This window comes from Camelus ferus, chromosome 10 (genome assembly GCF_009834535.1).
Source record: "Camelus ferus isolate YT-003-E chromosome 10, BCGSAC_Cfer_1.0, whole genome shotgun sequence".
NCBI lineage: Eukaryota > Metazoa > Chordata > Mammalia > Artiodactyla > Camelidae > Camelus > Camelus ferus.
In genome coordinates, this window is record NC_045705.1 from 39,034,279 (window position 1) to 39,060,942 (window position 26,664).

Consider the following 26,664-nt stretch of genomic DNA (forward strand, 5'->3'; position numbering starts at 1 on the left):
CAGGCCAGAAGGGAGTGGCAAGATATATTTAAAGTCCTGAAAGGGAAAACTGCAACCTATGATACTCTACCCAGCAAGATTATCATTTAGAATAGAAAGAGAGAGAAAGAATTCCTCAGGCAAGCAAAATCTAAAAGAATCCAGCAATACTAACCCTATCCTAAAAGAAACATTCAAAGGTCTTATCTAAATAGAAAAGAAGCAAGAACCTATAGGAAAGGGAAAATCACAATAGGAAAGGTAAATATATAAAATGATGGAGGTCAGTTAAATAAGTCAGTACATAGGTTTAAAAAACAATCAAAAACATTCTGTGAAAGCAGTTAAAACTACAAAGAACAGTACAAGGATAAACATGAAGATGTTAAATAGGACATCAAAATCTACAAAATGTGGGGGAGGAATGTAAGAAAATGTAGATCTTTTAGAATGTGTCTGAGCTGATATGACTACCAGTCTAAAGCAAGTAAATGTAGTGATGGGTTAAAATACTTGAAAAACTAGGGTAACCACAAATCAAAAACACAATGGGTTCACACACAAACACCAAAAAAGGTACTCAAGCATAATACAAAAGAAAACCATCAAACTACAAAAGGAAAACAAAGAAGGAACAAAGAAACAATACAAAATTAACTGGAAAACAGGGTTTAAAATGGCAATAAATACCTCTCTCTCAGTAATTACTTTAAATATGAATGGACTAATGCTCCATCAACAGACACTGAGTAGCAAATTGGATAATAAATCAAGAACCTACAATGTGCTGCCTGCAAGAGACCCACTGTAGGGCAAAGGAAACAGATTGAAAGTGAGGGGATGGAAAAAGGTATTTCATGCAAACTGGAAATGATATGAAAGCAGGGGAAGCAATACTCAGACAAAACAGACTTTAAAGCAAAAGCCATAAAGATAAAGGACACTATACAATGCTAAAAGGAGCAATACAAAAAGAGGATATTAGTCATTAACATATCCACCCCATATAATTGAACTTAATACATAAAGCAAATACAAACAGACATAAAGGGAGAAATTGATGCACATACAATAATAGTAGGAGACTCTTAGCCCCACTGACATCAATGGACAGATCTTTCAGACAGAAAATCAATACAGCAACAGAGACCTTAAGTGACGCAACAAAACAGTTAAGACTTAACTGATCTCTTCAGGACATTACATCCAAAAAACCCAGAATACATATTCTTTTCAAATGCACATGGAACAGTCCCTAAAACAGGCCACATACTAATACACAAAACAAGGCTCAACAAATTTAAGAGGATAGAAATTATTTCAAGCATCTTTTCTGACTACAGCCTATGGCATTTTTCACCGAACTAGAGCAAATAATCCTAAAATTTATATGGAATCACAAAAGATGGAGAATTGCCAAAACAATGCTGAGGAAAAATAACAAAGCTGGAAGCATAACCCTCTCAGTCTTCAGACACTGCTACAAAGTTATAGTAATCAAAACAGCATGTTGTTGGCACAAAAACAGACATGATCAATGGAACAGAATAGAGCTCAGAAAAACCCACACACCTATGGTCAATTAATCTTCAACAAAGGAGGCAAGAATATATAATGGAGTGAAAGACAGTCTCTTCGATAAGTGGTGCTGGGAAAACTGTACAGCTACATGTAAAAGAATGAAATTAGAACATTCTCTAACATCATATACAAAAAATAAACAAATGAACTGATGTAAAGACCTAAATAGTACCTTTCTTTACTGTTAAAAACTGATATTGGAGAATATGGTTAATATCTTCAGTCCAGTAAACTTCTCATCACTGAACCCCAGAATTGGACAGACTTACTCACCTTGTCCCAAGCATCACTGTACTAGAGCAGGCCTCACCCTGCAGAAGCTGAGCTTGATCCTTTAGGGCAGAGCAGAATGAATGCTCTCTGTAGACAGGCTGATCCCAAACCGGAATGGGGAGAAGTGGCTGGGCTATTTGGGCCTTGTTTCTCCTTTCACCTCACTTAATAACCTGGGGCAGGGTGGCTGAAGGAAGAGTGATCACAGTGTTATGCTACTGAAGCTTTCTTCACGTGGAGGAAAGAAGTATTCCCTCTCAATACTGCAGCATATTTTAAATTGTAGCAGATGAATAACTTACCTGTTTGCTGTCTTGTCTTCTTCAATTAAGACTTCAGTTAAGTTCCATGAGAAGGAAGCCATGCTCAGCTCTGTGCACATGGGGCCAGAATGTTGTCAGGCCCACAGCAGGCATTCTTATTTATTGAATGAACAGATGCACTGTAGAGTTTGTTACAATGCAAACTTTTTGGTCTTTATTTATTAATCCAATAAAAAGTCTACAATGTGCCAAGAATTTTCTTAGGCAAAAGCTTCTGAGATAAAAATGAATCAGAATGCAACAAAATAATGTTATAACATAGAGAGTTTTGTTCTGAAAACAACTCAGTGGTTAGATCTTTGAAGAAAATTTAGTTGGAAGGCCTCTGATTCTCACTTGGACTGTACAGGTTGGTCTTTTGACTGCCCTATACTTCAGATTTCCTATTTACTAAACAAATGATGGGGATCATTTTGAATAACTTGTGGATTATCAAACTTTTAAAGCTGTTGCCAAGGCATTATGAAATCTTTCGAAATGTTTAGCACTTCCTGGCCTTGGCTTCTTGATCTGGATAAAACTGAATGTCTGAGATGAAAACAGTATTGTGTACTTTCCTTGAAACTACATATATACTATTAATAGACATTATTATCTAAAAAAAAAATAGGGCCAGTAAAAACAAAACGAAAACATGAAATTTTCCATGATTTTCTTGAGTAGGGATTATATATCAAGACATGTGCTGAATTTTCAAAAGCTTTGTTTCATGTAATAAATTTACAATGGGTTCCTGAAAAGCAAGGATAAACTGGTTTTTGTGAATCAAAAAATTTAAAAATATGGGGAGGGGATAGCTCAGTGGTAGAGTGCCTGCCTTACATGCATAAGGTCCTAGGTTCAATCCCCAGAACCTCCACTTAAAAAATAAGTAAATAAATATGTCTAATTACGTCCTCTAAAAAAGCTTTTTTAAAATATATGTAATGAGTTTAAGATTAAGCAACTCTATAGATTTCATACTGAGTGTCATACACTTGCAGTAGGGCACACATTATTTTAAAATGTATTGTTTTAGTTCATTACAAAAAAAATCAAACTCCAGCTATAGGATAAGTTGCTCTTAAAATGCAAACAACTTTGTTATAATAGTATTTTATATAAAAAGGTAGTTGTGCAACAGTTTGCAGGAAAACTGAATACAGTAACAAGTATGTAGGCTTGGGAATAGTTTTCAAATTTGCAGCAGATACCAAAGAAATCTTATATGATTGACAGTTGTTTAAGCTAACAAAAGAAAACCCTGGTTCCAGCTATCAAAAGGATAAAGACAAAAGGCCCTTCTATCTCAAATCAATCAGGTTTTGAATGGCATCTTTTCAGCATAATAAAGACGTATATAAAAAAAAAGACAAAATACCTTCCCATTCTAAAACATTTCCTTTCAGTCCGTATGTACTTTACATAATCTTGTGTTGTTTCTGCTGCAACTTTCAACGTCCAAAGTAAATCCATAGTGTTTTTTAAGAAGTCAATAGTAGGAGTAGGAGCACAATATAGTAGTTTCACTGTTACTTCCAGAGTCTATAAAATCCCAGTGCTATTGCCAGGCAAGTAAACACTGAGGCTGTGAAAAGAAGAAACCACGTTACATACAGGCCATGCATTTGTGAGTATCTTGCAGAGACAAACAGAATAATATCTTCAATTTAAATGAAAAGCAAAAAGCACAGGAAATCCAACCGATTTTCTACCTTAGGTTTTTCATTTCTTAGAAAATTAAGCTAAGGATAAAGGATACCCATTAGGGCAGGATTAATACCAGTTCTTATTAAAATCTTGTATTCTAAACCAGAATAAGGATGACAGTAATTTCAAAGTGTAGATTATATGTCAGAATCTATGAACAGTGTTTGTCATCATTAACATTAGCACTTAACAATGACTACTTTAAATAATTATGAACTTTAATTTTAGATATAATTTATTAAGTGAAAAACTATCTTACCTATATTAAAAAATTACATGGTTAAGCTAGCGAGACACATCTGTATTATCCATAAGAATTTTAATTGCCTTTTCAGTACTTAAAAATAATTTCATAATTATTAAAAATTTAAATAAAAAATGAAATTTTAATGAAAACCCTTAAAAAAAACTCAGTGAGGTAAAAGAAAAGGCAGCAAAAAATCAGGCTTTTTAAATAGTTAATACCTTTATTGTTACATCATTCTGGATAGAAAACCTTTCTGTTCTCCTTAAGGAGGTGAATGTTGGTGAGGCTTTTAGGGACTCCCTAGATTCTAGTTTAAACAATCATGACTTTTAGAAGAGACTCTGAGATGGAGAGTAAACTTCTATCCTATTTTTAATGTATAAATCTAATTATACATTATCCCATTTGACCCTGCTACTTACTGAAACTTGGTTAATGACAAGATCATTTCCTTAATTTTAAGAAATGGGATTAGGTCTCTCCAAGACAGAGTGGGAAGCTGGACATTTAAGAAGAAAGAATAACACTAAGAGTTTCTTGTCTTGTTGCCACTGGTCAATTGTATATTCCCCTATTTGATCCTGTTACTAGTTACCATGTTCCAGGCACGTGCTGAAGGATTCCATATATCACCTTATTTAGCCATAATTAAAACCCTATGAGGTTGGTGATAGTATTCCCATCGTGTGGATGAGGCAACAAGCCCAAGGCTGTACTGCCAGCAAGTGGTGGAAGCAGGACTAACACTATGTGTACAAAGCTTCCCCTAACCTGGGTTGCTTTGAGATCTATTTTGAAACTGGGAATGCACACACCAAACAAGGCTGATTTGGAACTTCCCTGAGCATTACTACTGAACAACAGATCTCCACTTCCAGAGACTTTGCTAGAATAGGGGTTTTCAAAACTTGTTTTTTGAAAGCCTTAGAACCCTTTCTTCAAACGGATCTTCAGCAGAAGCCCAATATTTTAAAAAATAGAAACTAAGCCATTCAAACTGAGGAGATGAAGAGGGTGTGGGTCTCCATCTTTACTCCAATTACCACTTTAATGTAATTAGTGGCTGCCAGAAAATCACTGATGATAGAAACCAGCAATTTTATTTTGGACAACAAGAATATAAAAAATTTTAAATATGCATATCTTTTGATCCCAGATTCTAATGTGCATAAGCAACTTATTATATAGAAATATTAGTATGAGGGTATAAAGATATTTGTGTGTGTGTAATTTATTCATACAAATATATATGGCTATTCAGCGCAATATTGTTTTTAACAATGAAAAACTGGGAGCAGAATGTCTGTTAATAGAGGTTTGGATAAATACATAATAGTATTTTCATACAATGGAATGCTATGCTTTCTAGTAAAAAGATGTCTATATATGTATTCATGTGGAAAGATAGTCAAGACACCTGGTTAAACTTTAACAAGTGGTAGTATGTACAGTAACATCTAGTTACTATTTAAAAAATCTGCAATGTTTATATCTAGAATGAAAAGCCTAGAAAGACATACACTATGAACAGTAAAATGGGGAGGAGGCTTTCACTTTTACTACACTGCTTTTGAATTATAAACAATTTAGAATGAAAATACATTACTCTTTTATCAAAAGGAAAAAGAAAAGTAGTACTTGAATAGGGCATTCTTCCTAACTTCCTGGGGCTCTGTACATGCGTCAGGTCACATGGTATGTGAGGAACTCAGTGTGTGACAATCTAATTTTAGGGAGCTCTGTCAATTGAATTCAAGGCAGGAAGTAATTTCCCCCCCTTTGCTTGCTATGGTTTTCAATAGCCTGTATCTATTTTAGCAACCTTTGTCTAAAACTTTTCTTTTTTTCCCACTGTGGAATACCCAGTTTATTTTTGCACCATTTTGTAGTTGTGTTTATGTATATCCTTGACATCCATATGCTTTACATACTATTAGGAGGATGTAGAGTTGCCTGTTAAACTTATATCCTAAACTTACTGCCTGTTAAACTTACATTCTCCAAGCACTGCAGGGGACCAAACAATAAAGGAAACCTGTTACAGTGCCTCCTTTTTTCCTTCCGTGCCCCCATGGCTACCTTGGGATGTAGGAGCTAACAGGTCTGAAGATCACATGACAAACACAGCCTTACCTGCAAGATAACGAATTGTCTCAAGCTTATTAGACTCCATCAGCGTTTTTAAAGAAGCAATTTCAGTGTCAATTTTGTTACCAGTCTCTGAAATAATACTTCTGGTTGTGGTATCCTGTAGTAATTAATAAGACAATTAAATTTTGTCCCTATGTATCATGGACAAAATGTTTACTTTAGAAACCCTCACTTATGGGCTAATTTTGTGTTACAGAAGTTTTAAGTGCAGAAATACGTAAAAGCACAGTGATATTAAAAAATATAACATTACATGAACATTACAGGCTGACAAAAAAGATTCCTTCTCTGTTGATATTGGAGACAGGATTATCACATTCTGGGCACACGCTATTAACAGCCTCACAGTAAGTAAGATACAGGCATACCTGTTTTTATTGCACTTCACAGATAACACACTTTTTTTTTTTTTTAAACAAACTGAAGATTTGTGGCAACCCTGAGTCAAGCGAGTCTACTGGCACCATTTTTCCAACAACATTTGTTCGCTTCATGTCTGTGTCACATTTTGTTAATTCTCATAATACTTGAAACTTTTTCATTTTTATTCTATTTGTTATGGTTATCTATGAACAGTGATCTTTGCTGTTACTACTGCAAAAAGATTACCACTCACTGAAGGCTCAGAACATGGCTAGCATCTTTTTAGTGACTCTTATTTTTTAATTAAGGTATGGATATTGTTTATTTAGACATGCTGCTTCGGCACACTTAACAGACTACAGTATTGTGTAAACATAACTTTTATATGCACTGGGAAACCAAAGCATTTGTGTGATTCACTTTATTGCAACATTTGCTTTATTGATGTGGCCTGGAACGGGACCTGCAATATCTCTGAGGTATGCCTGTATTTGAGACCTAAATATGTAAGAGGATAAACTAAGAAGCAAAAATGTTAGTCACAGAACTCTCACTTTTCATGTATAAAGTCCTTGAGATAGCATAGTTGAAACTTGACATTTTGCAAAAGAAAAAACCAACTAGGTTTACAACATAAGCTGACACCAGTATTAAAGGAAATGGCAAAAATGCTTGTCAGGTAACACTGAATGCTATGTGCACAGGGCCTAAGGGGTAGGAAGAGAAATAAGATGATATTTAGAGCTCAGAAATTAGCTGTGAGAGAATTTGTTGATTTCTGTATTTATCTCCTTTATCTTGGTCAAGAAGTAAGAGAAGAGAATAGGCTGCTTGGAAAGGCAAATGGGACCTTCGCTTCTTTTGAATTATAATCTAGTGATGGCTCTTGTGTTAGAAGGTAGACCAAGTAGCTCTTAACTTCTAAGAAAAGGACTACACTGAGTCAGAAAGCTGGATTTCACTCAGTCATAGAGATTAAGTAATGATTACACTATAGGGTTACTGAGAGGTAAACAGTAGTTATGAGTTTGAGGTTTAGAATCCAAGTTCACATTTCATGCTTATTAGCTCTGTGACCTTAGCCTCCCTCTGCCTCATTTTCCAAATTCTTAAATGGGAATGAGTGCCTACCTCACATGGAGGGTAAGAGGATGAAATAAATTAATAGACAAAAATAAGTAAAACAGTATCTAATATGTAATAAGCACTCTATTTGCTATTATTTAAAAAAATTTTAAGATAATTATTTAATTGAACCTCGGTACTCATTTAAATACTAATTGTGAATCCCTGTCTTTTAAAAAAATAGTTCTTACCCATATAAAAATAACTTAGTTTAAAAAAAAAAAGTCTGCTACCTGGGAAGCGTGACTCTGACTCAGAGGTCATAGCTCAGGCACTACCATCCACTTGGCGGCGGCTTCCCCCCAAGTACAGGTAACTACAGTAGCTCTGAGGAGATCATGGATTCTATAGGGATGGCTTGTTCAAGTCCACACTTACAAAATGTTACACATAAAAGCAGTTATACAAGGCATGAGAGCTGGGCAAAAGAGAAACTTTGACATAGCAGCTTACTTTTCTGGTAAATTCTGTGGTTGCTTCCATAAGTTTCTTTTCTTGATCTGTAAACTAAAGGATATGGTTTATCAGGAGGTTAAAAAAAAAAGACAAAGAGGAATTAAAAAGGAATAAGTGACCAAGAAGGTACATTTAAAAGCACATTACCATATCTGTCACTCTGCTCCTTTCCAGGTTGATATCCAGTTTATTATCTGCTCTAATTCGACTAGTTTCATTCTTTAAAGGAAATAAAAATATTTAAAAAGTGATCTCATAATGAATATTTGTTCTGAAATTAATAAAATACTCTGAAGTGGGAAAAAAGTTTCACTTACTATCAGTTGTTGCTTAACTTGTTCTAATTCAGTTTTCATTTTCTAGGTATAAAGATCATACACAATTGGCATTAAACCAAAAGTCCATATTATGATTTACTAAAAAAGAAATCTGAAACCCTGCATAAGCAAATATTAGACAATCTATGGATTTCTAATACAAAATTTGATTTAAAATAAAGACAAAAAAAGAACTAAAAATTCATCTTATTCAGAAAACAATTCTTAGAACATCAGAAAATGTGTTTATATTTTATTATAGTAGCTCCCTTAGCACTGGGGATATGTTCCATGACATCCAGCGGATGCCTGGAACCTCAAATAGTACTGAACCCTATATGTACCGTGTTTTTTCTTACACTAATGGCTGGGTGGCACATACAGTATGGATACACTGGACAAAGAGATGATTCACATACCAGGGGGATGGAGTGGCACAGTGAAAGATTTCATCATACGACTCAGAACAGCGAGCAATTTAAAATACGTGTATTGTTTATTCCTAGAATTTTCCATTTAATATTTTCAGACTGCAGTTGACCACAGGTAACTAAAACTGTGGGAAGTGAAAATACAGATAAGGGGGCACTACTGTATTTTACTTAAAGAAAGATTGATATTCTAAATTTAAAAATATTTAAGCTAGTGGATAATAACAAAGGTCTGAATTACAGAAACATTTTTCTCTTATGTGACAAAAATGATTATAGTATCAAAAAAAAAAAAGAAAAAAAGGAAAATGCCACATTACTGTCAGCTCTGAGAACATTACACTGAACCACACTAGAAATTTTATAAAATATATGTAGCTCAAAGAGTTCCCTTTTTATGTGACCTATATAAGATACAACTCTTATTCTCTAGTTTCAGGAATCTATGATTTATACATACATTAGGTATGGTTAAACATGTAGTATATTTTCATCTAAAAACTTGCTAATAATTATTTAATAACCACATGAAATCATTTTGGGTCCTATTGTTTACCAAACAGAATATTTGTAAAATAAGTTATTTTATTAATAATAAATTAAAACTTGTATCACCTGGTTCTCTGCTCTCAGATTTGCAAATTCACTTTTCTCTAGGATGACCATGTCTTTCCTGATGGAGTCCAAATGAGCCATTAGCTGTTGTACTGTTATTTCCTAGAAAGCAAAATTAAAATAATATAGTGATCTATGTATTGCCATCCCCTTACATGGAATTGTTCATGAAACTTAAAAAGAATCTGTTATCTTGCTACAAGGTATAATGTTGCTTGGCTAAGTAAAAATAACAAAACTTGAAACCAATATGCCTGAAATATCAAAATGAAAAGGAACAAGAAATGCAAGGGAAAAAAAAATTTCCCAGTGAAGAGAAACAAATGTCTAGGTCTTTTCACTGAAAGAATTCCAATAAAATGCTTACTTAACCTCTAAGAGTTTCTCAACAAATAATGCCTCTTTGTTTATTTACTTATTTTCAAAATATTTACATGGAAAAGTTTTTACTTTTCATTGCTTTGATTTTGAGGGATTTTCTACCATTGGAAATTTCTAGGATAATGGGTAAGACTCAGAAGTCAGGTAATAAAGCAAAATAGGTAGAAATATGGTTTAAATAATTACCCCTTGTCAGCATAACATAATTAGCTTTGTTTAAATTCCTGAGTTATCTTTCCTATATTTGGCACTACAAAGAATTTGTGAAAGAAAAGCTGGCCCGTATTTGATAGATTTTTAAACTTTTCCTTCCCTAGGGAGGCACATTTTTGTAGAAATTGTAGCAAATAAAGAAAATACAACTTTTACCACTAACCTCAAACTCATGTGGCTTGCTGACTCATCTTTTATCCTTTTTTATCAAAAGAAAAGGCAGATGAAGGTGTAACCTTGAAAAGGACCCTCTGTAACAAGTTTTATAAACAACAAAAAAAACCCAAACAAGAACGGGATCCCCAGCAGAACTCCCATTTTTGTCAGTTTGTGGCTAGGGGTGCATTGTTGAGGTTATGGTCCTCCACTGGCCAACATGGGTGAGAAAGGCTATCTCAAAACTGACATGACTTTTAGAAAGCAGAGGCTACAACAGTTCCAAATGCATGACTAGGAAATGGCTCAGTCTTTAAAGGGTCTGGAATGCACACATCTTCTCCAAAAACAACTCTCAGATGGCACAGCCACATAGAGTGGAGGTTAAAAAAATGTGAGTTCTGGAGTCAGGCTGCCTGGGTGAATCCAAACGCTGCCATTTATTGTGAGACTCTGGGCATTTAACTTCTCTGACCTCCTCTTTGGTACAATGGAAATAATAACTACCTATACCTTATACAGTTATTTTGAGCATTAAATGCAATAACGCACATAAAATGCTTACAGTAATACTTGGTGCACAGTTAGCGCTTCAATGAATGTAACGAGATATGGATCTAATGGCTAAAGCAGGACAGTATAGCTCCAGTGGTTTGACGTGGAGGAAGTTTTGCTTTAAATATTATTCCTATCATAAAATTTGAAAGTACTTTTTAGTGTGCAACAGACATCCTTGACTCTAATGCCTTCCCTAACCCTCATCTATATTACTGGGGAAGGGGTTTATTTTCTTTTGGGTAGTTAGGCTTCGTGAGAATTAACATTCATGAGAATTACCCCAGAATCATATGGAAGTGGCCTCTAGGGGTTGTTAGTCCTGTTGCCCCCAAATATTATGGAGTTCTAAGACAGTAACTGTAATGTTATCCTTGTTCAAATCCTTAATAAAAATGTTATTTTATTACCAAGACTATGTAGAGAAGAGTTGAAAATTTAATTACATATTTCTTGTAGACTCTGAACCTGAGGATAAGGAATTGTACTGTAACCCTAATTAGCCTCTTTTTATTTTCCTTTCCTCCTTTAAATACAGTTTGTGGCTCAAAAAGCCTACAAAACAGCATATATGTCCATTTTCAAAAACTTTAAGGGGAAAAATATAATCTAGCATTAAGTAGTCAAATCTATTAAAAGTGCGATCATTGTTAACTATCGTGGAGCCACCAGAGAATACGAATGTAACTCAGATTACAAGCAAATTCAGAATATAACTGAATTCTCAGATTGAGCGGACTTGATTTAGCATGGCCCTTTCTGAAGTGATCAAGTGTGAAGTTCGTTTGCCTTGAGGCTCATGCTCAAGGATGGAACAGGATTTCAGTTTCACACACTAGTCATAAAAAACCCAAAAGTTTAGTAGTAGTCCTACATCCCATCCTACATTTTAAATGTAAGACTAAGTGGTCCTGACTGGTATATATAAAATAGATAAACAAGTTTATACTGTATAGCACAGGGAACTATATTTGATATCTTGTAGTAGCTTATGGTGAAAAAGAATATGAAAACGAATATATGTATATTCAAGTATGACTGAAGCATTGTGCTGTAAACTAGAAATTGACACAACATTGTAAACCGACTATACTTCAGTAAAAAAAAATACACACACACACACACACACACATACACGAAACACACTGGGACCTCAAAAAAAAAGAAAAATTAAATCTGAATTAAAAAAAAAAAAAAGACTAAATGGTCCTGGCAGCATAATTCTTCAAACAACAGTTTTAATTCACTGACTATATATATATATATAGGCAAACTTAAAAATCTGATTTAAGAGTAAATGACTTTATTAAAAATGTCATTAGCTCTTTCAGGATAGCTCAGGTGTTTGAGACCATTAAACAACTGGCTTTTTCTTTGGTGGATTTAGTAGTCTGTTATGATCCTGAGTAAATTTAGGTAAAATAATGCACACACAAATTGAAAGTTGTTAAATCTAGGGGTTGAATGCTTTTAATTCTAAACATATAATTAATTAGAGATTACAGTAAAGATCTTCAAAAGCTTTCAATCTTTCATCACCTTTAAAGTAATGAAATTTTATGCAAGAGCTCCTAATTTTATATAAGAAAGAAATCCTAATTCTTTCTGCTATGAAATTTTATCTGAGGAGGAAAGCCTAAATATGAGTATTTATCTGAGGAGGAAAATTAAAATTAAAAAATACTGCCATAGAAAGGAAACAATTGTTAAACACAGTGAATTCATGATTGATAGACTATGATTTATTATTCCACAGTTAAGCTCATCTAGCTTATTCCATCCTTTATATAAAATTATTGCTTTTTGTCCATAGTACCACAATGAGGACTCTTGCAAATTACTCAACATCCCTGATCCTCTCTTCCGTGGCAAAATAGAACAATTCTGCCTACTTTTCAGGTTGTTAAGAGGGATTAAATAAGATAATATATGAGAAGTCCCCAGCACTGTGCCTCTCACTTCTTATGTTCTTAGTAAATGGTATTATCTGACATTTAAGGATTTGAATATCTGGTCGGATTAAAGCATTACAGCCAGGTGATTTATGAAGTCCTTCCCAGCTATTAAGTCCCTTCCAGCTTTCCAAGTTTGTGAAAATCAACCAGAACATACACATTACTGCAGTGAAGTGATTAGCTCTTTGGCTGCGGTGGGCTTTCTATGGGGAAAAAGTTGCTTAACAACCTACCACCATCCCATGATTCCAATAATATAATTATTTTACACAATGAAAGATCTAACAAAATTTAATTCTCTGTGCTACCAGAATTTTGTGAAGACTATTCCAACTCCTCAATCTCTCTGGATACTGACTCTACTAAAGGTTTTCCATTTTTTGTTTTTGGTCCCTTTAGAAAGAACAATGGGAAGACACAGGTGTGTTGGGGAGGTGGGTGGGTAGACAGAGATGCAGTTATGAAAAAGGCTGTCTAATGAAACAGTTAGAAGTGATAAAAATGAAAATACTACCTGTTGAGCTTGAGTGGCCATCTCCTTATAGATAGTATCCAGGCTGACATTTGATAAGGTGGTTAATGCTGATACAATTGTTTCTGCTTGTGCTTTGTCAAATCCTATAGGCAGCAAATAGGTATTTATATTTTTTTAAAAAGTGCAAATCCTTCTCAGAATAAACAGGATAACTTTCATCATTTAAATTGTCATACAGTTGACTCCTTAACAACATAGGTTTGAATTGAGTGGGTCCAGTTAGACGCAGATTTTTGTCAATGGTAAATACTATTGTACCTTACGACCTGTGGTTGGTTGAATCCATGGATGTGGAACTGCAGACACAGAGGGACACTATAAAGTTACACTATAAAGTTACTGTGCAGGGGTTGGTGCCCCTAAACCCCACATTTGTTCAAGGGTCAGCTGCAGTCTTTTTAAAAAAATCAACAGATTGTGCTAAGTTACTCTCTAAAAGCACTATCCACATTTAATTCCACTGATCCATTTCCCCACATCTACATCAACATGGATATTACTAGTCTCTTTTGAGTGTATAATTGACATAAAAATGGTATTGCATTGTTACTTTAATTTATACTTACGGTTTGCATATCCTTGGTCAAGCATCTTTATATATATTTATTGGTTATTTATATTTATTTTTCTATGAGCCACATATTTATGGATGCCTTTGGACGTTTTTCTATAAAATTGCTGAACTTTTCTTATTGATTCATATAAATTCTCTATATATTAAAGCAATAATCTCATATGTATTGCTAACATTTTTAACTTTACGGATCGTATCTTCTGATACACAGATTTAAGTAAATATTTCTATAGTCACAAGTCAATCTTTACTTTCATTGCTTTTGAGTTTTGTCTAGCTTCCTTACTCTAAAATTAGTCTATAATATATCTATATTATAATTTTTATGTAGTTTATCTTTTTTTTTTTTTTACATTTAGCTTTTACTCAATCTAGGTATTTTTCAGTAAGGGGATCTAATCTATTGCATTCCAATGATTAGTCATTTATCAGAGCTCATTTATTAGTTCTTCCTTTCTCTAATTTGTAATGCCTTCTTTATTGCTAAGACATACTTACACACACACACGTTTCTGAATGCCATTCTACTCCATTAAATCAACTCTTCTATTTCTGTAATAGGACATAATTTAAATTACTGTTTTGACATCTGGTAATTTTTTGTGCCTGTTCTTTGATTTCCTTTTTGTCTATTCTTAACACTGTGCTTGTACTTCCACATGAACTACACTATCAGCCTAGAAACTATTGTTGTTTTTATTTTTTTATGTAATTGGAATCATTCTGCACATGCAATTTTATATAATGCTTTTTTCACTTAACATATCTTGAGTATTTCTTCTATCAGTAAATACTCTTCTAGCTATACCATTTTATGACTAAAATATTCCATTGTATGGATGGCTCTTGTATTTAGCGACTCTTAGTTGTTCCTAATAGTGATACTGTCTTGACTAGATAATCTATTGTGAGTGCTGTTAATATTCCCCTTTCAAGAGGGACCTGTGTTTCTTACCATGAGCTTCCAAGTCCTGAACCAGTGCATGGGTATCAAAAGTTAATTTCCTTTGTCCTAAAGGAGTTATGTCCACTTGCCTCATATCATATCCTTCCTTGGTTGTGGTGGTGAAGAAGTCTGAAAAGAGAAGACAACTTGTTTTGTAGTAACTAACAGATGCATCGTCATACTTTAGCTTCTATAGCATCTCCCCCCACCTCCCAGCAGTTTATAATACCATTCCAGCTCTTCTACTTAGGAATTCTATAATTTCAAGCTAGATAAATGACTCCTCTGAGCCCGATTTCTTATATTTGAAAAGTCTCTAACATTATTCTATACACAGCAAACATTCAATAAATGTTTACTTTCTTTTAGTATTCTGAAATGTTAAGAGTCAGTCTTAATATACTTCAACAGCATTGAGTATCACTGCCACACCTCTAATTACCGGAGAGCAGAAACCGCCCACCTCTCCTCAGTGCTAGGAAGTCTTCCATAGAGCTATGACAATTTTTCATACATACACCCCCATATAAAGTAGCTTTCTGTACTCCCACTCTCCTATATATCCACAGTCTATTTTCATAGTTCTCAAGTCGTGTCTGAAACTATCTTGTTTACTGTTTGTCTCTCTGAACCAGACTGTAAGCTGTATGAGGCCCGGACTGTGTTTTTCATTATTGTATCTTCAGTATCTAAAACAGTGCTTGGCAAATAGTCGGGTCACAGTATTTTACTGTTGACTCAATCAGTGAATTGGATTTTAAATCCTGGAATATCTAGTGTTATCAACACAAAAGACCCACAAAATTTTTCTCATTTTTGAAATATCCTATTATATAATAATTTCTCAGTTTTTAATCTAGACACAGCATGGTCCTTTTCCATCTACTGCTGATTTTATTAAATTTGAGTGAATTAATGTATAGGACTGGACATTACTCTTTCATCATCAAATTTTATTAAGAACTGTTTTCTTTTGGGGAGAACTTTGTCCATATACAACTTTATTGTATTACCATGTGTTAAGTAAAATAACCGCTAATTAGTATGAATACAAGGTGCTAGATACTTTACATATGGCCAAGGCAAGGTAGTATTATCTACCTTTTTAGATAAGAAAAGCCAGACCCAGGAAAGGGAAAGCCTAAGGTTTTGTCTAAGGTCACAGAGTCTCTGGCAGAATCAGGATTCAGATCCAGGTCCTCCAAATGCAAAGCTCATGCTCTGTCACCCCATGTTCTCTTTTTTTTATCCTAAGCCACCTAAGACATCTAGGTACTTAAAACAGCAGCAACCTCAAGTATTCCTTTCTGCTAGTACGGTGTAAGGCAAATGTGATTGCTTCCTCTATGTCTTTCCAGCTAACAAACATATGAGTGCCAGGCACTGTGTTAGGCACAGAAGTTGATGAGCAAAACCAGACAAAGCTATGTCTTCATTGACTTTTTAGACTAGTAGGCAGGAAACAGAGGTTTTTAAAAAAAAATCAAACTTAAACTCTAAATTCAAATGATGAAAGAGTAATATCCAGTCCTATACATTAATTCATTCAAATACTCAGATGAACTCTATCTAGTTAACGAGATACGAAAGGAAGCAGATGTAAAGGTGAAATTATGAACACACACAAACACACACACACTCATTAGCACAGGGGTCAGTCATCTTTGGCTTTGAGTGCCATCTAGTAGAGTTAAGCAACGGGCCTGTGTGTGTCAATACTAGACCTATGGAGGGAGAGAAAAGGAAAAATTAGAGGAAAAGGGGGAGCAGATTTCAAGAATAGTTCCAGTAACAACTACATTAGGAATAATGATTGGTAGCCTTAGTTACCTATCCTTGATTAGAAGTTCCATCTTTTATTTGGAGTTTGAGGGGAAAAAATCAGTAATAACATTTCTATAACATGTTACTACTTTCACACCTCTTACTTATTCTTAAAATTCTCATGATGTGGATGAGGCTCAAAGGAGCTAAGTAAGTTGTCTGAGAGCTTAGTCTCAAGAGTGAGGCAGATTAGTACATAATTCCTCTGAGTTCAGTCAACAAACTTTGAATACTTTCCACAAAGAGAAGCTTCCTACTTGTCAGATGAAAAACAAATGCACAACCTAAAAAGTTGAGAATTATGTTTTTGGAGGATTTTCAGGGGATTTAAGCCCAGATGACAGCCTCTCAGATCACTCTGAGGGACTGTTCTGAAGAGGTAAGGAAGGAGTGAGGCCATATAGGAGTTTTGCAGCAAAAGCCAGGTAGTGAGAACATCAAAAGATCACTGTTAATTAAAGAAAACCAGACATCTCAAGTTAATGAATTTACAGCTTCTCTCTGTCTGGAAAGATGCAAGGGATCTGGACTCACGGAAATCATTCCTTTGGCATGCACCTTAACTATCTAGGGTCAGTATCCTGCTTTTCTCCATCATGGCTGAAGGCTTGACGGCCGCAACATTCTTTGCTTACTGATATGGCAAGTAACGTTTCTCATCCACGGTGTCTCCCCTTGGTCATAAATTCAACCAACATTTGGGAGGCATTGCATGACCAATTTTGTCTTACGGTGCTAGGAAGGCTCATTCCCAGATCAGGAAAAGATTCTGTTGATAGGCCACTCAGTGTATTAATTTTTAGATTAGGCCCTGTTGATAATCTAAAATTAACTGGGTCCCCTAACTAATCTATTATGATCCAGGAAATGTTTTTCCTTATTGCTTCTTCCTGTATCTAGAGTTGCACTGTTACAATTATTCTATGTAGAATTATGTATTAACTGTCTCAAAACTTTTAGCCATCATCAGTTTTGTTGGAGACCAGGTTACACGTTGGGTAATGAAAGAGACAACAGTCTTATAAAACAGGATATAAGTAATACAGCAAGTGACATTAATAAAGTCATAGTACAGCAGTGAGAGACACAAGCATAAAGAAACTGAAAACCAAAAGAACAATTTAAAACAATGATTAGTATAACTAATCGTAATCTGGCTGGAATAAACCATAAAGTCCACAGGGGAGCCAGATGGAGAAGCCAAATTCTGGAAGGATCAGGTAGAGAGAAAAAGATACATGTTTCATCTGTGCTTACAAAGGTATGCTTTCAACTTGTAGATCACAAGAGGAAAGGTTTCTCTGGAATATACAGATTAAAAGTCAGCATATTTCAGAAAAAGTCCTAAGATTATAAATCATTTATCAGTTCATTCAGTCTTATGTAATTAATTCCTGATGATCTGAATGTAGTCATCAGGTTTCCCATTAGAGTTTTGTCATTTCTTCTCCAGTTCAGTGGTATGATCTAAATACTATCAGAAACGTGTATTTGTCAAAAAGTCCTTTTTATGAATCTTCATGAAGATCTTCATTTTATAGAAGCAACACAATAAAATAATGATTGTCTATAAATGACAAGACAAAATGGCATGGTTAAAGATCTGATTACAATGCAACTGACAAGAAACTTGAATATTTCTGTGACATACAACATTTTAAAGTAATAACTAAGAGGGGAAGGTAACAGCTCAGTAACAGAGTGTGTGCTTAGCATGCACGAGGTCCTGGGTTCAATCCCCAATACCTCTGTTAAAAAAAAAAAGATAATAACTAGAATTATAACTGATAATATACCAGGGTGTATCAGATTTTTAGGAATTTCATATAAATTTTGGAATATCTATATTAATAACATTTATCCATACACTACAACCCAAGGTTTATCTCATGTCACTTGACAATGATTATTTAACATACCAAATAAGTCTAATTAGTTTAATATTCCTCTCTGAGATGTCACAGGGTTACTCTGAAGCATCCCAGAGTTAGCTGGAGGTCAGAAGAACTTTAGTTATTTGGGAAGTTTGTCAAAAATATTAAAAAGGTTTCAAAACACTTACTCAAATAGGATCATAGGTCATTGTGAAACAATACTTACTCACTTAACCAAAGTGACAGAAGTTGAAAAATACAGATCACTTAAAGGCAAAGAAACTTACACAATCTGTTACCAAATACAGTACTCCAACAGAGAAAAACCAAATCTAGTCCCGCACCAGCCTACTTTTAATAACAAAACCCATTTACCTAATTAAATTTAATCTAAACCCAGCCTGACCATGTACAAAACTCCTTTTCCAGGGCTCCCTTTCTACAAACCTTTCAAAACTTTTTGTAGCCATATTAGTTTGTCCCTTATTTTTCCATCCAAAAATAACCAGCTCTAGGGCAAAATCATTCTCTCCCCTTAGCAAAATCTATTTCCATTTCCCATACCTTCTTTTGCAGAAAACACTCATTGTACTTTCCCTGCATATTGAAATGTTTCCCTTATTATCTTTAGTGCTTTTAATTTCATATTACAATTTTAACCCTTAAAAACCTTTATCTCTAGCAAAAACCTACATGCAGCAAATGATTGCACTCCGTCATACCAGCATTTCCTGACTGGAATATCCCATAACCTCTAGAAACCTATAATTTAATTTCTTTCCTCATTGTGATAGCCAAACACATTAGTTTTCCTCTTGTAAGGAGACAAAAGTAGGTAAATTTGGATCCATTTAGTATTTAATGATCCAGTATTTTATCTTACGTAAAATGACCTGGATATCCAAAGAATTCCCATCATTTAACTTAGCAAAACTCAAGTTACCAAAAATCTGAAGAAACTATTTTAGACAGACATTCTCAAAACATAATTATGACTAAAGAGTTCAAATGAAAACTACCTCCCCTCCCCTTGGTGTCAGGTTTTACCTGATTGAGCAAATTAGGCTCAGTCTCATGTCATTGTGGGCTGTTTTTACATTTCTGATTTGTAGAGATTTGCAAGATAACGACAGTTGCTTTTAACTCGCCAAAGAACTGGTCTGTCACATAAATAATATTAAAAGACTGATTTGCCCAACTATTTTCTTTCATTTCCTTTCTTATATCAGTGAGAAGATTTCCAACCAAACTGAAGCTCAAGAGCTCTATATTCTGGAATGTTTGGGCTTTAATTTATCATGTCTTCAAAAGCTTGCATAAAGCATTCAACAAAGGCTCTCTGAGTGCACAGGTTAGACTCAAAGTCTCTACCATTTTGATCAGTTTCTGAATATTAGTTCCCAGTATTACTTTATACTGTATGGGCTCAGGTAACCCTATTGGTTTCCTTTACTGTATTTCATTAATGTATCCTGAGGGGCAGATTCATATGCCCTGTCTTATAATACGAAGCAGGAGAAGCCTTTCCCAGTGAAACATGTCTATCCCACAATATAATTCAGCAAAACAGATGTAACCATCTTATATAAAGACTATTTAAATATACCAACTTTTACAGACCTTCATCTCAATTCTATCAACTACTACACCATCAACTTTGGTTTCCATTAGGATGCAATCAACAAGTGTTAGTCTTACAAGAAGTCCTAGAAGCCTTTTTTTTTTTATCCTAACAATTTTATCTATTTTTTATAAAAAGCTCTGGGGTCCCCAGTATGGGGTTAGCCAAGGGAATCAGGCCCTTTTGTCACTCTTTTAACTTGATTAATTGTTCAAACTGTTGCTCCAAGTAATTGCTGGTCAGGTATCTCAGTGTAATTTTCTTCCAGCTTTTGAAGTGTGTGTATTAAACTGGGGTAAATAGAGCAGACTTGTTTGGGGCCCTTTAATGTTGGGGCCAGTAGGGGGTTCCTTTGGCCCATCCAACCTTAGGTAGCACAGTATCAAACCTTTGATTTAGTCCTATTAATGTCAATTTTATTTACCCCATTTTAAAATAACCATCTAAAGATTTCTTTATTCATTTGGAACAAGTATCTTCAAAATTTCCACCTTGGGCTTGGATCAAGATGGCAGAATGGAAGGACACAGAGCTCACCTTCTCCCACAAATACATCAAAAATATATCTACATGTGGAACAATTCTCATAGAATACCTACTGAACTCTGGCAGATCTCATACAATGAAAACGATGAGAAAAGTTACCACCTTTCTCAAGTAGGTGGTAATCATGTAGCATAGGAAAAGAAAAAATTGGGACAGGACCTGTACCCCTGGGAGGGAGCTGTGAAAGAGGAAAAGTTCTCTCACCCTAGGAAGCCCCTTCACCAGCAGGGAGATCAGCTGAGACAGAAAGGGAGCCCCACAGGTTTGGAGAACACAGCAGCCAGTTTGCAGCAGGAAGAAGAGAGAGAGACTGGCACAGAGGATCTGTGCCACCTCATGGTACTCCCCAGCCCAAGCGGTGGTGGGAGCCAGAATACACATTCTTTTCAAGCACACATGGAACAACCACATATTGTTAGGATAAACCACATATTATGACACAAAACAAGCCTCAACAAATTTAAGAGGATAGAAATGATTTCAAGCATCTTTCTGACCACAACAGCATGAAACTAGAAATCAACCACAGAAAGGGAAACAAGAAAAAAACAATTATGTGCAGACTAAACAATATACTACTAAAAAACCAATGGGCCAACAATGAAATCAAAAGGAAATTAAAAAGTATCTTGAGATAAATGACAACAGAAACACAAACACACAAAATCTATGGGATGCATCAAAAGAAGTCCTAAGAGGGAAGTTTACAGCTATATAGGCCTTCCTCAAAAAAACCAAAAAAAAAAAAAATAAAAAAAAAAAAATCCCAAACAACTTAACCTACCACCTAAAAGAAGTAGAAAAAGAAGAACAAACAAAACCTAAAGTCAGCAGAAGGAAGGATATAATAAAGATCACAGAGGAAAAAAATAAAAGAGATTTTTTTTAAAAATCAATGAAACCAAGAGCTGGTTTTTAGAAAGAGTAAACAAAAATCGACAAACCTCTGGCCAGGCTTACCAAGAAGAAAAGGAGAGGATGTAAATAAAGAAAATAAGAAATGAAAAAGGAGAAATAACAACTGACACCACAGAAATACAAAAAACAAAACAAAAACAAATGAGAATATTATGAACAATTACATGCCAATAAATTGGACAACCTACAAAAACAGACAAGTTTCTAGAAACATACAGTCCACCAAACCTGAATCAAGAAGAAACAGATAATCTGAACAGACCAATCACTAGAAGTGAAATAGTGTGTAATTAAAAAAACAAATAAACAAAAAACTCCCTGTAAACAAAAGTCTAGGGCCAGATGGTGTCATTGCAGAATTCTACCAAACATACAAAGAAGAACTTATACCGATCCTTCTCAAACTCTTCCAAAAGACTGAAGAGGAGGGAACACTCTCAAAGTTGCTCTATGAAGCCACTGTCACCCTGACACCAAAACCAGACAAAGACACTACCAAAAAAGAAAATTACAGGCCAGTATCACTGATGAACATATATGCAAAAATTCTCAACAAAACATTAGCAACCTGAATCCAACAACCCATAAAAAAGATTATACACTACAATCAAGTTAGATTCATCCCAGGGTCACAAGGGTGACTCAACATATGCAAATCAATGTGATCACCACATCAACAAAACAAAAGACAAAAACCACATGATCATCTCAATAGATGCAGAAAAAGCATTTGATAAAATTCAACATTCATTCATGATAAAAAAAAAAAAAAACTCTTACCAAAGTGCATATAGAGGGAACATATCTCAACATAATAAAAGCTATTTATGACAAACCCGTAGCCAACATAATACTGAACAGTGAAAAGGTGAAAGTCTTCCTGCTAAAATCTGGAACAAGACAAGGATGCCCACTCTCACCACTTCTATTCTAACACAGTACTGGAAGTCCTATCCATATCTAATTAGACAAGAAAAAGGAATAAAAGGGATCCAAAATGCAAGGAAAGAGGTAAAACTGTCAACATATGCAGATGACATGATATAATATATAGAAAACCCTAAAAACTCCACACAAAACTACTAGAACTGAGACACAAATTCAGCAAGGTACCAGGATACAAGATTAACATACAGAAATCTGTTGCATTTCTTTACACTAGCAATGAAATATCAAAAAAGGAAAGTTAAAAATCCACTTTAAAATTGCATCAAAAAAATAAAATACTTCAGAATAAACCTGACAAGATGAAAGACTTATATGCTGAGAATTACTGACAAAGGAAGAAATGAAAAGATTTCTCATGCTCTTAGATTGGAAAAATTAATACTTTTAAATGACCATACTATCCAAAGCAATCTATAGATTCAATGCAATCCCTATCAAATTACCCATGACGTTTCTCATAGAACTAGAACAAATAATCCTAAAATTTATATGGAACCATAAAAGACCCAGAATTGCCAAAGCAATCCTGAGGCAAAAGAACAAAGCTGGAGGAATAACCCTTCCAGACTTCAGATAATACTACAAAACTACAGTAATCAAAACAGCATAGTATTGGCACAAAAAAAAAAAAAAAGACATATAGATCAATGGAACAGAATAGAGAGCCGAAAAATAAATCCACACTTACAGTTAATTAATCTTCAACTAAGGAGGCAAGAATATACAATGGAGAAAAGACAGTCTTTTCAGCAAGTGGTGTTGGGAAAGCTGGTCAGCTGCATGTAAAGCAATGAAGTTATAACATTCCCTCATGCCATACACAAAAATAAACTCAAATGGCTTAAAGACTCAAACATAAGACAGGATACCATACATCTTCTAGAAGAGAACATAGGCAAAACATTCTCTGTCATTAATCATAGCAATGTTTCCTTAGGTCAGTCTCCCAAGATAACAGAAATAAAAACAAAACAAAACAAACAAACAAACAAACAAATGGGATCTAATCAAACTTATAAGCTTTTGTACAGCAAAGGAAACCATAAACAAAACAAAAAGACAACCTACAGAATGGGAGAAAATATTTGTGAACAATGTGACTGACAAGGGCTTACTTTCCAAAATAACACTAACAGCTCATACAACTCAGTAACAAAAAAACCAAACAAACCAATTAAAAAATGGGCAGAAGATATAAAGAGACATTTCTCTGAAGATGACATACAGATGGGCAATAGGCACATGAAAAGATGCTCAACATTGCTGATTACTAGAGAAATGCAGACAAAACTACAATGAGGTATTACTTCACACCAGTCAGAATGGCCATCTATTAAAAAGTACACAAATGATAAATTCTGGAGGGGTATAAAGAAAAGAGAGCCCTCCTACACAGTTGATGGGAATATAAGCTGGTACAGCCACTATGGACAAACAGTATGGAGGTTCCTTAAGAAACTAAAAACAGAGTTACCACATGATCCAGCAATCCCACTCCTGGGCATATGTCTGGAGAAAACTCTAATTCAAAAAGATAAATGTACCCCAGTGTTCACAGCAGCACTATTTACAACAGTCAAGATATGGAAGCAACCTAAATGTCCATCCACAGATGACTGGATAAAGATGTGGTGTATATATACAGAATGGAATACTACTCAGCCATAAAAAAGAATGAAAGAATGCCATCTGCAGCAACATGGATGGAACCTGAGATTATCACACTAAGTGAAGTAAGTCAGACAGAGAAAGATAAATATCACATCACTTACATGTAAAATCTAAAAAAAAGGATACAAATAAACTTATTTACAAAATAGAGTCATAGACACAGAAAACAAACTTATGGTTACCAAAGGGGAGAGTGGGGGAAGAATAAATTAGGAGTTAGGGGTTAGCAGATATAAACTATTACATACAAATTAGATAAACAACAGGTTTTACTGTACAGCAGAGGGGACTATCTTCAATATTTTGTAATGAACTATAATGGAAAACAATCTGGAAAAGAATATAGACATATAAAACTGAATCACTTTGCTGTTTACCAGAAACTAACACACTGTAAATCAACTATACTTCAATATATTAAATAATAAACTAACACAGAGCTCTCTGGGCTCCACCTCTGGATACTGACCCAGTAGTTCTAGGGGAAGGCCTAAAATCTGTTTTTAAAAGCACCCTCCAGTGTTTTTGATATTCTGCTAAATTTGGGCAGTAGTAATGAACCCAGCACTACTGGTCACAAAACTTAAGACAAATAACATCACCTTTCTGTCCCTTCTCTTTAAGAAGGGAATTGGACTAGACAATAATTAAGCTCATTCCCTGGGTCAGAGCTCAAGGTTTTCAAATTCCTTTATTACTAGCAATATTAGGCAAACAAACTACTTGTATACAGTAAACATTCAATAAGTATTTAGTGATGAGGGACCCAATTACATTAGGTGCAAGGGGCCACTTAAGGTTTCTCTAAGAACACTCAGATTCAGGCAGGTTAAATCAACAAACATGCTGAGACATTACTGTTTAATTATGTTGATGCATTTTCCATGTATGGCATGTACTGCAAAGTTCATTCTCTTAAAATGTTTAATATTCCGTTTTCATTTGCATATGTAAAAAAGCATAGCTCTACAAGTTTACAAACGATTGAGGTTGGGCGATTTCCTAGGGTTCAAAAAATGCTACGTCCTTTTTGTAAAGACCATCATAATGTGTTTGTATACTAAATACCTAAATATGTAACCAAGTACCTTGTGAAGGACCCTGTGTGCTTAACAGCGGTCTTATAGATGGGGGATGGACAGCTATAGTCTTGCCATGTGAGTAAAATGAAACAATATGGTAACAGCTTAACAAAGTAGTGGTACTAGGCGGCTCAGTTCACCAGGCACCTTAGATTTACGGTGAACCGAGAATGCTAAGGTTAGTATGAAGTGCCTCCTCCGCGAACAACCTTAAAGAGTTTAAAAACTGGGGAAAACAAAGATTCTGGAAGCATCTCTCAATAAAGCCAGATAACTAGGACACATTGCTGTCAGGTGCGCTGGCCAGGCAACACCTGTAGGTCCCCGCATTGCCGTTTTCTTTTGTTGTTGTTCGAATAGCTGACTGCCAAGTGACCTGACCTGAAATGTACGCTGTAGTTTTACTAAAAACCTGGGGTCGAGGACAGCACCTGCGTAATACAGTCTAAGTTTGAACAGGGCGCAAAAGAAATCAGGACTTCCCCAACACAGCTTACTCTGTGGTTTCCTGACACACCTACGAAAGGGCAGGGATTATCAGCCTGATTTAATTAAAAAAAACAAGGGCTCAGAAAAAAGGCTGACGGCAGCTCTAGTAATGGAGCCATGCGGGAAGCTCAGCCAGAATAGAATGGCAGTCCTCTGCTCGGTCCTCGCCCCTCCCGCCTCAACCCCACCGGGTGAGCCCCAGCAGCCGGGTCGCCAGCGCCAGGAGTGGGTTGGGAGGAGGGCGTGGCACCATTGCCTCCCGCTCGCCCGAGCAGGCAAGAACCACGGGCACCGTCTCCCTACAAAGCACGCAGGCGTCGGTATACGGTGCCTTTTCTCACCTCTCGGCAGGGCCAGCGAGAAACGCCCGCGGGGAGTTGAAGCCCGGCGGCCCCCGCTGCCTTCAGACCGCAGGAGCAGCCAAACCCGGCGACTCCACATGCCCTCGGTTTTCCGGCCGGCGGGAAGGGGCGAAAGACTAGATGAATGAGCTCAGGCTTTCAGGCAAGGTAGTTCTAGCACCGCGAGGATGCTGGGAAATGTAGTTTTCGGCCTGGCACAGGCACACTTCCCGGTGCGGGCTCGCACCGCGGATCCAGCAAAGCCGGGCCTCCTCACACACGGACCCACAATTCCCTAGCATGGTTCAGAGCGGCTCCTCTTCTCCCACCACCCCTCCCCAACTCTATACGCCGTTACCGCCCTAGGAAAGCGACATCTTGTTTGAGAAACTTCCGGGGCCTAGCAACGAGGTGTACAGCTCAACAGCCAGTTCCCGACGGAGAGCCAACGGCCATTAAGAGCTTAAATCGGTAGGAGAGAGTCA

The 26,664-nt window shown here is 35.7% G+C and overlaps 1 protein-coding gene across 3 annotated transcripts; it reads right to left on the reverse strand.

Annotated features, from left to right (window-relative positions):
• Nucleotides 1–2,287: 2,287 nt before the first annotated feature.
• On the reverse strand, nt 2,288–26,664 carry CCDC90B (coiled-coil domain containing 90B). 3 transcript variants are annotated; one of them, XM_006186684.3, is made up of 9 exons: nt 26,180–26,664; nt 14,875–14,994; nt 13,325–13,428; nt 9,551–9,652; nt 8,505–8,546; nt 8,335–8,406; nt 8,185–8,238; nt 6,226–6,340; nt 2,288–3,723 (listed from the first exon to the last, which is right to left on the reverse strand). In XM_006186684.3, the coding sequence occupies exons 1-9, from the start codon at nt 26,277–26,279 to the stop codon at nt 3,668–3,670; spliced, it is 765 nt and encodes a 254-aa protein (XP_006186746.1). In that variant the 5' UTR covers nt 26,280–26,664; the 3' UTR covers nt 2,288–3,667. The 3 variants fall into 3 exon arrangements, with proteins under 3 accessions (XP_006186746.1, XP_032344653.1, XP_032344654.1); XM_032488762.1 differs by having other exon boundaries at nt 14,955–14,994; nt 26,180–26,272; XM_032488763.1 differs by lacking the exons at nt 14,875–14,994; nt 26,180–26,664 and adding an exon at nt 14,418–14,659.

Bases quoted from the DNA above. Each gene is read 5' to 3' on its own strand.
- CCDC90B (XM_006186684.3), bottom strand. From the start codon at position 26,279: ATGTGGAGTCGCCGGGTTTGGCTGCTCCTGCGGTCTGAAGGCAGCGGG. The intron at 8,547-9,550 runs GTGATACAAGTT...CTTTATACCTAG, and splicing joins ATCTGAGAGCAGAGAACCAG to AAAATGAAAACTGAATTAGA. The intron at 8,239-8,334 runs GTAATGTGCTTT...CATATCCTTTAG, and splicing joins GGAGCAGAGTGACAGATATG to TTTACAGATCAAGAAAAGAA.